This window comes from Silurus aristotelis, assembly GCF_946808225.1.
Source record: "Silurus aristotelis genome assembly, chromosome: 1".
NCBI classification, from domain to species: domain Eukaryota; kingdom Metazoa; phylum Chordata; class Actinopteri; order Siluriformes; family Siluridae; genus Silurus; species Silurus aristotelis.
This window is the reverse complement of record NC_139574.1, coordinates 12,129,228-12,141,759: the sequence shown is the minus strand read 5'-3', so window position 1 is coordinate 12,141,759 and position 12,532 is coordinate 12,129,228. Positions and strand designations below refer to the sequence as shown.

Below are 12,532 nucleotides of genomic sequence, written 5' to 3'. Positions count from 1 at the left end.
TGTGAGGGTGGTGCAGGACATGTATGAGGACAGTGTGACAGCGGTGAAGTGTGCATTAGGATCAACAGGCAGGTTCAAGGTGGAGGTAGGACTGCATAAAGGATCGGCTCTGAGCCCTTTCCTGTTTGCAGTGGTGATCAACAGGTTGATGGACGAGGTCAGATAGGATTCTTCATGGACTATGATGTTTGCGGATGACATTGTGATTCGTGGCGAGAGTAGCGAGCAGGTTGAAAAGAGCCTTGGGAGGTGGAGGAACACGCTGTAGAGAAGGGGAATGAAAGTCAGTAGGAGTAAGACCAAGTACATGTGTGTGAATCAAAGGGAGGGCAGTGGAGTGGTGCGCTTGCAGGGAGAAGAGGTGGAGAAGGTTTAGGTACCTGGGGTCAACAGTGCAAAGTAATGAAGTGTGTGTTAGAGAACTGATGAAAAGAGTGCAGGCAGGGTGGAGTGGGTGGAGAAGAGTGACAGGAGTGATTTGTGATAGAAGGATATCTGCAAGAGTGAAAGGGAACGTGTATAGAACTGTGGTGAGACCTGCTCTGATGTATGGTTCAGAGACAGTGGCATTGACCAAAAGACAGGAGGTGGAGCTGGAGGTAGTAGAGATAAAAAATGCTAATATTTTTATTAGGATTAATGAGGATGTACAGGATTAGAAACAAGTAAATTAGAGGGACTGCGTATGTGGGACGTTTCGGAGACAAGGTGAGGGAGGCGAGATTGAGATGGTTTGGACATGTTCAGAGGAGGGATGTGAGGTGTATCGCTTGGAGAATGCTGAGGATGGAGCCGCCAGGAAGGAGGAAAAGAGGAAGACCCAGAAAGGGGTTTATGGATGTGGTGAAGGAAGATATGCTGGTAGTTGGTTTGAAAGAGGCAGATGTTGAGGACAGAGTAGTATGAGATGGTTGATTTGCTGTGGTGACACCTAACAGGAGCAGCCGAAAAAATAATAAGAAGAATTAAATATGTTGTTGTGTTTTTTCCTCAGAGAGGGGCTCCAGTAACCAGCTGGATCTTACAGAGCTGATAGGAGTTCCTCTTCCTCCATCTGTCTCTTTCATTACTGGATTTGAGGGTTTTCCTGCATACAGCTTTGGTCCAGATGCCAACGTAGGCCGCCTTACACGATCCTTCATTCCTGACCCCTTCTTCCATGACTTTGCTATCATTGTTACTGCTAAACCCACCACTCGCCATGGAGGAGTCCTGTTTGCCATCACCGATGCTCTACAGAAGATAGTGCACTTAGGAGTAGCACTGGCACCAGTGGAGGATGGCTCACAGAGAGTGGTTCTGTACTACACAGAACCAGGAACAGCACGCACTCAGGAGGCTGCTTCCTTTAAAATGGGAGACCTAACAGGCCACTGGGCCAGATTCACTCTGGCAGTGCAGGGGGATGAGGTGAAGCTCTATATGGATTGCGAGGAACACCACAGGGTTGCTTTCCATAGGAGCCAGAAGGGTCTTGCATTTGAGCCCAGCTCAGGCATCTTTGTGGGGAATGCGGGAGGAACCAGGCTGCAGAGGTTTGTGGTGAGTGCAAAACTAGATTCTTTTTTTCATTACTTTCTGTTTGTGTAAGTGTGTTTATGCATGTGATCATATGTTTGTACATTTAATCATTGCAGCTTTTATTTTTAATTATATTAATGTGCTGGTCAATATATTGTAATTTCCATCAAATTCTGCTGTGTTACAGTAGTTACAATACTGTACAATTCTGGGATCCTGAGGACGTAACAGTTATTGCAGTGCAGTTATTGTTTAAGTGTTTATTGAAGATACGTCTTTGTGGGCCACGGGTTTTTTCCACTACCTTGCAGATGAAAGTTTTGATTCATATCTTCCTTTTGTCTTGACGTATAGTAGGTCAAATTGAGTAATTACATGTGATATAAAGCAACGATTTAAAAGTATCTTCAAATAGGTTAGAGTTGGTAAATATATGCCATTTATTTATTAATGTATAAATATTTATAGCAATATTGAAACATTTTCACTATAAAAAGTGATAGCCTTATAAAGTTATATAAACTTATGTTTAATGCACAAATCTTATGACAGTTGCAGATAAATAGAAGAAATAAGCTTATAAGTTTTTAAGTTTTAATATTTAGGGGCAGCATAACAGTCAGAGGAAAGAGTGATCTATGCTCTTTCATACAGTATGAGCTCACAAATTGTCTACGATTGACAAGAGAGAGTATGCCATCTCTCCCTGTAATAGATGGCATCATTTGGATATTTTGTGGCTGTTTTTTAACAGTATATTTAGTGTTTATTCATATAACTAATGCCTAATATTGCTGCGCTTCTTAACAAATTTGATTCCTGTTTGCAATTAGTTTGTGTTTATAATATGCTAAATAAAAGAATAAATTATCTCTGTGGTAGGATGTGCATTTAATGAGATGTTTAAATTCACAATAAACATTTACCAAAAAAGAAATTGAATCTTAATGTGGAAATTTGGGGTCTCTAGGGCAGCCATGTACTTTGCTCAAAATTTGTATCATTGATCAAGTATTGACAGATGTGGTATATGAACTTGCAATAGCACAGCAGACTAATGGCAGGCCTGTCAACGTGGCAGCGTTATGTTATGTCAGCATTTCAGTACTGCCGAGGGAGAGTGCAGATTTGGAAGTTGGAAGTCGTCTCTGAATGACTCACTGTATGGATGGCAGCCTGTCAGTTGGCCCCGCTGCTCATGTTGACAACTGGTCTGAATACTCTTGGCTCTTGGCCTTAAAAATGCACAGTGTATTTAATTGTAAAACACATTTATTCCAAAACAAGGATATTGTAGATACTGGCAATTGAAGTAGTCTGTTAGTTGTAAAATGACAAATGAAAAAAGCAATGAAAGAAAAATATTGCGACTGTCTTCATGTGACTTTATAATTGGCTGAACAGTACAAAGTAAATAACGCCCTGGAAGGAGCAATTGAAAAAAAATGGCTCTAGCAGGCAGTACGTGGTTTGAGTGACTTCCAAACATTATGGTGACTGAACGTTTGCCAGACGTCATGGATAAGAGAGCAGAGGGAAGAGAGAAGGTGGGGAAGAGATGTAAAGCTCCTAAATTTGACCAATTTGCATGGATAAAATCAGTGCTTAAGTTCCTACTTTGTATTAAAAAAATGTTTAAACAGATTAGAGAGAGCAGAGGAAAGGATATAGAGGGAAAGAGAGATGAAGCTCCTAAATTGACCAATTTTGCAAGTTTTTGGACTAAAATCACCACACAAGGTCCTTCTCTGTGGCATAAAAAAACAATTGGTAAATGGTAAATTTCTTTGCCGAGGTGTAGTTCTACCAATGTTGCCAAGTTGTATAGAAATCATTTAAAATATCCCACAGGTCTTGAAACTAATCATCTTTCTTTGATAGCTATCATTTTGTTTATATGTAGTCTGAGCACAATATGAATATCCAGTGACTTAGGAAGGTTTTACACTGTGACTGTTTTAGAAAATCAGTCCAATCTGGCAACCCTGTTTTCCACATAAACAACTCACCTGTATTGGTTTAAGAAAAATAAAGACTTTAACAATATAATGTATAATTCTCAATGATCAGTCTTGGTCGTATTATTTAATGGATCCATCCATCCATCCATCTTCTCCCGCTTATCCGATGCCGGGTCGCGGGGGCAGCAGTCTAAGCAAAGATGCCCAGACTTCCCTCTCCCTAGACACTTCTTCCAGCTCTTCCGGGGGGACACCAAGGCGTTCCCAGGCCAGCCGGGAGACATAGTCTCTCCAGCGTGTCCTAGGTCTTCCCCGGGGTCTCCTCCCAGTGGGACGCGCCCGGAACACCTTCCCAGGAAGGCGTCCAGGAGGCATCCGGAACAGATGCCCGAGCCACCTCAGCTGACCCCTCTCGATGTGGAGGAGCAGCGGATCTACTCCGAGCTCCTCCCGAGTGACTAAGCTTCTCACCCTATCTCTAAGGGATCGCCCAGCCACCCTGCGGAGGAAGCACATTTCGGCCGCCTGTATCCGGGATCTTGTCCTTTCGGTCATGACCCAGAGCTCATGACCATAGGTGAGAGTAGGAACGTAGATTGACCGGTAAATCGAAAGTTTCGCCTTGCGGCTCAGCTCCTTCTTCACCACGACAGACCGGTACATCGACCGCATTACTGCAGAAGCTGCACCGATCCGTCTGTCAATCTCCCGTTCCACCCTTCCCTCACTCGTGAACAAAACCCCAAGATACTTAAACTCCTCCACTTGCGGCAGGAACTCCCCACCAACCTGAAGTGGGCAAGCCACCCTTTTCCGACTGAGGACCATGGCCTCGGATTTGGAGGTGCTGATTCTCATCCCAGCCGCTTCACACTCGGCTGCAAACCGTCCCAGTGCATGCTGAAGGTCCTGGTCTGATGAAGCCAACACGACAACATCATCTGCAAAGAGCAAAGACGAAATCGTGTCGTCACCAAACCGGACACCCTCCGACCCCTGGCTGCGCCTAGAAATTCTGTCCATAAAAATTATGAACAGAACCGGTGACAAAGGGCAGCCCTGCCGGAGTCCAACATGCACCGGGAACAAGTCTGACTTACTGCCGGCAATGCGAACCAAGCTCCTGCTTCGGTCATACAGGGACCGGACAGCCCTTAGTAAAGGGCCCCCGACCCCATACTCCCGGAGCACCCTCCACAGGCCGCCGCGAGGGACACAGTCGAATGCCTTTTCCAAATCCACAAAGCACATGTGGACTGGTTGGGCAAACTCCCATGAACCCTCCAGCACCCTGTAGAGGGTATAGAGCTGGTCCAGTGTTCCACGGCCTGGACGAAAACCACATTGTTCCTCCTGAATCCGAGGTTCTACTATCGGCCGTATTCTCCTCTCCAGTACCCTGGCATAGACTTTCCCAGGTAGGCTGAGAAGTGTGATCCCCCTATAGTTGGAACACACCCTCCGGTCCCCCTTCTTAAAAAGAGGGACCACCACCCCGGTCTGCCATTCCAGAGGCACTGTCCCCGACCGCCACGCGATGCTGCAGAGGCGTGTCAGCCAAGACAGCCCCACAACATCCAGAGACTTGAGGTACTCAGGGCGGATCTCATCCACCCCCGGTGCCCTGCCACCGAGGAGTTTCTTTACTACCTCGGTGACTTCAGCTTGGGTGATGGACGAGTCCGCCTCTGAGCCCTCAGCCTCTGCTTCCTCAATGGAAGACGTGACGGCGGGATTGAGGAGATCCTCGAAGTATTCCTTCCACCGTCCAACGACATCCCCAGTTGAGGTCAACAGCTCCCCACCTCTACTGTAAACAGCATTGGTGGGGCACTGCTTTCCCCTCCTGAGGCGCCGGACGGTTTGCCAGAATCTCTTCGAGGCCAGCCGATAGTCCTTCTCCATGGCCTCACCGAGCTTCTCCCAGGCCCGAGTTTTTGCCTCGATAACCACCCGGGCTGCAGTTCGCTTGGCCTGCCGGTACCCGTCAGCTGCCTCAGGAGTCCCACAAGCCAACCAGGCCAGGTAGGACTCCTTCTTCAGCTTGACGGCATCCCTTACTTCCGGTTTCCACCACCGGGTTCGGGGATTGCCGCCTCGACAGGCACCGGAGACCTTACTGCCACAGCTCCGAGCGGCCGCTTCGACAATGGAGGTGGAGAACATGGTCCACTCGGACTCAATATCTCCGGCCTCCCTCGGGATCTGGTCAAAGCTCTGCCGGAGGTGGGAGTTGAAGATCTCTCTGACAGGAGGCTCGGCCAAACGTTCCCAGCAGACCCTCACAGTACGCTTGGGTCTGCCGAGTCTGTCCAGCTTCCTCCCCCGCCATCGGATCCAACTCACCACCAGGTGGTGATCAGTTGACAGCTCCGCCCCTCTCTTTACCCGAGTGTCCAAGACATACGGCCGCAGGTCAGATGAAACGACCACAAAGTCGATCATCGACCTGCGGCCTAGGGTGTCCTGGTGCCACGTGTACTGATGGACACCCTTATGCTTGAACATGGTGTTCGTTATGGACAAACTGTAACTAGCACAGAAGTCCAATAACTGAACACCGCTCGGGTTCAGATCAGGGGGGCCGTTCCTCCCAATCACGCCCCTCCAGGTGTCACTGTCGCTGCCCACGTGTGCATTGAAGTCTCCTAGTAGAACGACGGAGTCCCCAGTCGGAGCACTGTCCAGCACCCCTCCCAGAGACCCCAAGAAGGCCGGGTACTCTATACTGCCGTTTGGCCCGTAGGCACACACGACAGTGAGAGACCTATCCCCGACCCGTAGGCGCAGGGAAACGACCCTCTCGTTCACCGGGGTAAACTCCAACACATGGCGGCTGAGCTGGGGGGCTATAAGCAAACCCACACCAGCCCGACGCCTTTCACCATGGGCAGCTCCAGAGTTGTAAAGAGTCCATCCTCTCTCGAGGAGTGTGGTTCCAGAGCCCAGGCCGTGCGTAGAGGTGATCCCGACTATCTCTAGTCGGAACCTCTCAACCTCACGCACAATCTCAGGCTCCTTCCCCGCCAGCGAGGTGACATTCCACGTCCCTAGAGCTAGCTTCCGTGTCCAGGGATCGGGTTGTCGAGGCCTCCACCTTCGACTGCTGCCCGATCCTCTTAGCACCGGCCCCTTACGGTCCCTCCTGCAGGTGGTGAGCCCACTGGAAGGCGGCCCCACGTCGCTCCTTCGGGCTGAGCCCGGCCGGACCCTGTGGGGGAAGGCCCGGCCACCAGGCGCTCGCATACGAGCCCCAACCCCGGGCCTGGCTCCAGGGTGGGGCCCCGGCTGCGCCATACCGGGCGACGTCACGGTCCCTGATGTAATATCTCTCATAAGGGGTTTTGAACCGCTCTTAGTCTGACCCGTCGCCCAGGACCTGTTTGCCTTGGGAGACCCTACCAGGGGCATATAGCCCCGGACAACATAGCTCCTAGGGTCATTCGAGTACTCAAACCCCTCCACCACGTTAAGGTGGCAGTTCAAGGAGAGGTATTTAATGGATGTTTTTTTTAAATGGGTGATATTTTCCTCTTCCTCTCTCAAACTGGATAATTTACATATCCACTTGCATTTGCAGTCACATTCAATTAAATTCATTTTAAATTCATTTTTATTTGTATAGCACTTTTAACAATGAACATTGTCTCAAAGCAGCTTTACACAGATAATGTGGTGATTAAAAGTGAATATGTTCTTTATAAGTACGTTTGCATTCCTGCTTAAAAGCAGACATTTATATGCAGCTCATCACAGTCAACACACGTATGCACTCGTCTTGACAGCGCATATGTTTTGTAGCCGGCCCAGCTTTAAAAGTGCAGTTTCTGTACACTTAGTGTCTTAGTTATTAAATAATTTCCTGATTATAATACAATGTTGTTGATGTTTCTTCTCAGTTTCAGATTCTTTCTTTTGTCCTGGTACTGCTTTACTTAGAAATTTGTTTTATTAGAAAAAGCTAAGGCTGCAAAAAATCACACAGATGTAACCGATGTGTGTGGTCTGGCTCTCTACTGGTCACAGTGTGTACATCTCAAATTTGTAAATACTGAATGGACAAGAATGAATGAATGAGGCAGTGAGGATGCAATCTGTCCCACAGTTCCTTTCCTGAGCACACACCTTGTACCCCAAGATGCTTTGGGCAGGGGCTTGAAGACCATGGTTTTCTTGGCCACCTTGGAGCCACCAGGAGAAGACAGACTCCGTCCCGGCAAACTCCCGTGAGCAGCGCAATGGGGGGGAAAGCATTCTGAGGCAGCCTCTGCCATGCCTGAGCCATGGGGTGGGGATGGAGTGGTAAGGGAGAACCAGAGGGGACAGTGCGCCATCGCTTGAGATGTGAACAAATCCACGTGGGCTTTGCTGAATTTTTCTCAAATATGCTCCACCTTTTCCCGGGTCTCAACCCCTGCCCCAACAGGGTGTCTGCTGCTTCGTTCAACCGTCCTGGGATGTAAGCTGCTCTTACTAAAATGGCCCATAAGGAGGAGCTGGTGTGCCGGCCTGTACAGGGGGCACAAGTGCAGGCCTCATTCAAGGGTTAGTATATAAAACCACTGAGGTGTTGACCAAGCATATGGTGATTTTTAAAGTTCGGGAGAAATGCTTTAATGCTAGAAGCATGGCCAGCATCTCTAGGCAATTGATGTGCAACTTCTTTTTCCATGACCAGAGCCTGCTTGGTTCCCACCAGAGTGGGAAGAATTCCAGAATTTAATCGAATAGCCTGGTTCTATTTTGCGCAGGTCCCACTGAGACACGTCTGGCAGAGTTTCTCAGGCTGCCAGGTAGTCTCCTAATGGCATCAGTCTCTCGAGACTGACCTCTGGTGTGCCTTGAGCCGGGGCAGTGCCCTGATACGGTTTTCTGAGCCTTGAAGGAAGCGGAAAATTCTCCTGGACCATTACAAAACCGGGTGGAGATTGAGGAGGATGCTCGCTGGAGCTGGCCATGCCCTTAAGCACATTTCATGGCAGGGCTAACGGACCAGGTCCCTGAGGGGGCCAGGACAGGGAAGGCACTGGATACTGCGGTGCAACATGCCCCTTCATGGCCAGATCCCCAGAACGTCCTATGTCAGGACTTTTTTAAAGGCTTCTTATTGAAGATGACGGTCCTCAGACTGTCACTTCTATGTGCTTCCACGCAGAGCGCCGCGCATTATCCCTGATAGGGAGTGCGAGACATGACACTTCGTTTTTGTACCTTTAGATGGTAGGTGCTGGGTTGAGGTTGGGGCTGCGCCCACCGAGCAGCCCCATGAGAGTGGCGTGGGAGGTACCTCTGGAACGCTGGCCCTTGCTTTTTGCTCTCCTCTTGACCACTGCGTTAATGGAATCATTAAAGAAGCCAGAAGACATGAAGGGAACATCCAACAGCACGGCCCTATCCCTGTTGGACATTTCCGAGAGGATGAGCCAGATTTGCCTCTCTGTAGAGGTAACGTCGGGGTCATGAGGGAGGAGGCGATCCTGGGGGAGAGATAGCTTGCATTTTTTTAACCTGTGGCATCGCTCCATAAAAATTTATTTTCTGCCCTATGATGTGTGAGTACAATGTCAAACTGGGGCTGAAGGGGCGGGCCAAAAATGGCTTTGCTCATGACCTGGACACCGCAGTGTGCAGGTCGGAAAAGAACGGGAGACCCTGACATGGAGGTTGGGACACCGGTGTCAAAAAGCACTCGTCTAGCACTCGTCCAGTCCCCCCTTCAGAGAAAGAGCAGCATCAGCGAGAGCATCAGTGAGAGCATCAGCGAGAGCATCAGCGAGAGCATCAGCGAGAGCATCAGCGAGAGCGGGACCAGAACCCGCAAGCTCCTCTGAGAGTGCCGCTCGGAAGTGGAGCGATTGCATTGATATGCGAGCGCAGTGCTCACAGCCGGCTCCTTTGGGAACCGAATTAGTGTGCTCCGCTCCCAGGATTTTTTTTTTGACAAACAATTCAACATAAAATACACACAGAGTGCTTCATGAACAAACAGAAGCTGGCACCAGCTTCACTCTATCACTTTATACTTCCTGGTCGTGACGTCACCCCGCTGGTGACGGCCCGAGTCCTATTTTGACTAATAGCACACATTATTTAGAGTATCGACAACGCGGTCGCATTCTCAAAGCGTTGCGACGCACCTCCAGTTCCTGAAAGGGAACTTATATGGACATGCAAGCTGTATTACAAATTTTAGTGGAAAGTCCAAAAACCTTTTTAAATAAACTTTCAATCTGTTATTGTGCAGAACTGAAATATCCCCTAAAGTCTTTTACCACTCCTTTAAGTTAGTTTATTTTTTCCAAAAAGTGAGACCATCTGTAGCATTATTCACACCTGATTCTGTTCCAGCTTTCTCCACACTTCTTATAAGTCAAATGATGGTAATGCTGAAAAGCAATAAAAGAACAAAATTACTGTTTTTCTGTTGATTTCTGAAACCTGTTTACTGATATGACATATGGAGTTGATTTTTTTGTTTACTGTCTCTCTCTCTCTCTCTCTCTCTCTCTCTCTCTCTCTCTCTCTCTTTCTCTCTCTCTCTCTCTCTCTCTCTCTCTCTCTCTCTCTCACACACACACACACACACACACACACACACACACACACACACACACACACTAGTACTGTCTGTTGCTCCAAGTTATTAAAAAGCTTAGGGAATGGAAAACAGGTGTTGATTCTCTGCTGTATACATAATCTTTCAGCTCTGCTTTTTTTTTTCATTGTTGCACTTAGAAAAACTTTATAAAAATTTTAACACTGTCAGAAAGGCCTAAGAGAGCATTAAAATGCTGTATGTTTAGGAATGTTACATAGTCATTTTATTGCTAAAGTTGTTGGTGCATAGTGAGTCTTAAATTAATTTGATGAGTTTTTGAGTGAGTTTATATATACACATTTGACTACCACTTTATTAGGAATACTTGTACACCTTTACATTTATGCAGTTACTGTATATAATTAGCTCACTGACACTGAAGAATGTCAGGACCTAGGCTAAAACTAGGGTTGATTATGTGGGCGATGGGATCTCTAGCAGTGTTTAACAGGCAAAAGAAGAACGAGAAACACAAGGGGCTAGCTGGACAAAAAGTCCAAACACAAAACTGAGACGAGACAGGAACTTATATACTAGGGGTGGTTGAAACCAGTAGTCAGGGAATCGTAATAGCACACACTGGCGACATCTCGTGGGTAAACGAAGAAAGACAACGACAGAAAAAGAAAGAAGGGTTTATTTCCTGGGCTTTTCTTTGTGTTTATTGTAGCATCGGATTCCTGTTCTTGGAGACAAACCCCAATGCAGTCTTTTCACCCATTGTAGCCCATTTGCCTCATTGTTTGATATGTTGTTTATTCTGAGATGCCTTTCTGTTCAGCATGTTTGTATAGAGTTGTTAATTCTTCTCTGAGCTCTCGCACCAACCAGCTGCTTTCTGAATATTTCTGAATGTTTTTATGTGGGATTTTATCTGGGAATGTTTTTATATGGGATTTTTTTTTTTTGCATTTTTTATTGTTGTGATGGATTTCCATCAAATCACACCTTTCTGTGTAAAATTAAGAGATTGTTGTGTGTAATAGCTTGAATAAACAGATGCATAAATATTTCTTATAGATTGGCCATTGCATTCATGTTATTGTGTTATTGTGTTTGATAGAAAATGTTTGTGCCTATATATTTTTTTTTTAATAAAAATAAATTGCCAACATTTTAATTATTTTCTTCCTATCTCTGTCTATCTTTGCAGGGATCCATCCAGCAGTTGGTGCTGACTCCGGATCTCAGGGCACCGGATGAGCAGTGTGAGGAGGATGACCCCTATGTGAGTACTGTCCAAAACTCTTGTTTGTGTTCTCTTCTCTTACATGGACTATATTTTTTTGTTTTGCCCTCGGGGTTTAAATTGCTGTTATAAAACCTAGATGCACTTATGTATTAAACCCTTTTTTTTAATAAAACCTTTAAAGTAAAAAATTGAGTAAAACAGATTTTAAAAATTGTATTTATGAAAGCTGTGTTGGCAAAAAGGGGGATAGGGGCGATGACATAATACTTGTTGATAATTAGTTTTTAATATTTTACCAGACTTGTGTATGCATTTGGTTGTAGTCAGAGATTAAAACCAGAAGACATTTGTAAGCCAGTAAATGATTGAGACCAGTGAATCTTGCATGAACAATGATCAGAAAAAGGCTAGGAAACTAAGGACTACGAATTGTTTATTTATTACTTTTATTAATAACATGGTGAGTCATGTTTGATATTTTCTTATATGACTGATTATTAGCTCATGAGTGAACTTACAGCAGGGAGTGAAGTGTTATAGTTTGTGAACAGAGGTATTTCCAACAGCAGGACTAAAAACCCCCTCTAGTGGTAAACTCTGTGTATGGTCGCAGCAGGCTTGTTATATTACAGTTTTTCTCAATTGTTTTGGAGCATTTCTCGAATCATTTTTAATATTTGCAAACCAGTAAGTGCATTCTCAAAACAATGTGTTGAAAAAACCTGTACTTTTCTCAAAATACTTAGTTTATCTCTTAAAAGTAAGTATTTGTGTCAATGAACATGTCATTCAAGTCAAGTCAAGAAGCTTCCCATCAGAATGAAAAGTCCTTATGCAATTTTCACAAACAATATCGTCAAAATGTTAAGTCATGTTTCAGCACAATTTCGGGATTTATTGATATAAACTATGGTTTGGATTACAGTGATTGAAAATGCACAAAGTTGAATTTCTTCTGTTTGGGATCTATGAAATTCAACAGAACAAATTCATTTGCATATTTGATGTATATTTAATGCAAGAGACCGGACAGGATTTATACTTTTACTGTACTGTAATAGTGTTTATTCATTTCTTGGTTGTTCATCCGTTTTCAGAAATTGTAATCCTGTGTTTTGTTCTGTTGCCAAATGAAGGTTCACAAGATTCACCTTTGACCTAGAGAACTAGTTGATCATTGGTTGATCCGATGTCGTTCACTCGCCTTCATTAGTCATCATTTAAATTCAAGATTCATCTGCACAATTCATCAACCCAATA

General features: G+C 45.8%; 1 protein-coding gene across 4 annotated transcripts in view; it reads left to right on the top strand.

The window, feature by feature from the left end:
• The window catches only part of col15a1a (collagen, type XV, alpha 1a), a 94,189-nt gene that overhangs the window by 40,267 nt on the left and 41,390 nt on the right, over positions 1 to 12,532 (top strand). For all 4 annotated transcript variants that reach the window (XM_083544701.1, XM_083544700.1, XM_083544699.1 and 1 more), the window contains exons 3-4: positions 995 to 1,542; positions 11,234 to 11,308. In XM_083544701.1, coding sequence (XP_083400827.1) covers positions 995 to 1,542; positions 11,234 to 11,308 — 623 coding nt within the window. The remainder of the gene's footprint in view (positions 1 to 994; positions 1,543 to 11,233; positions 11,309 to 12,532) is intronic.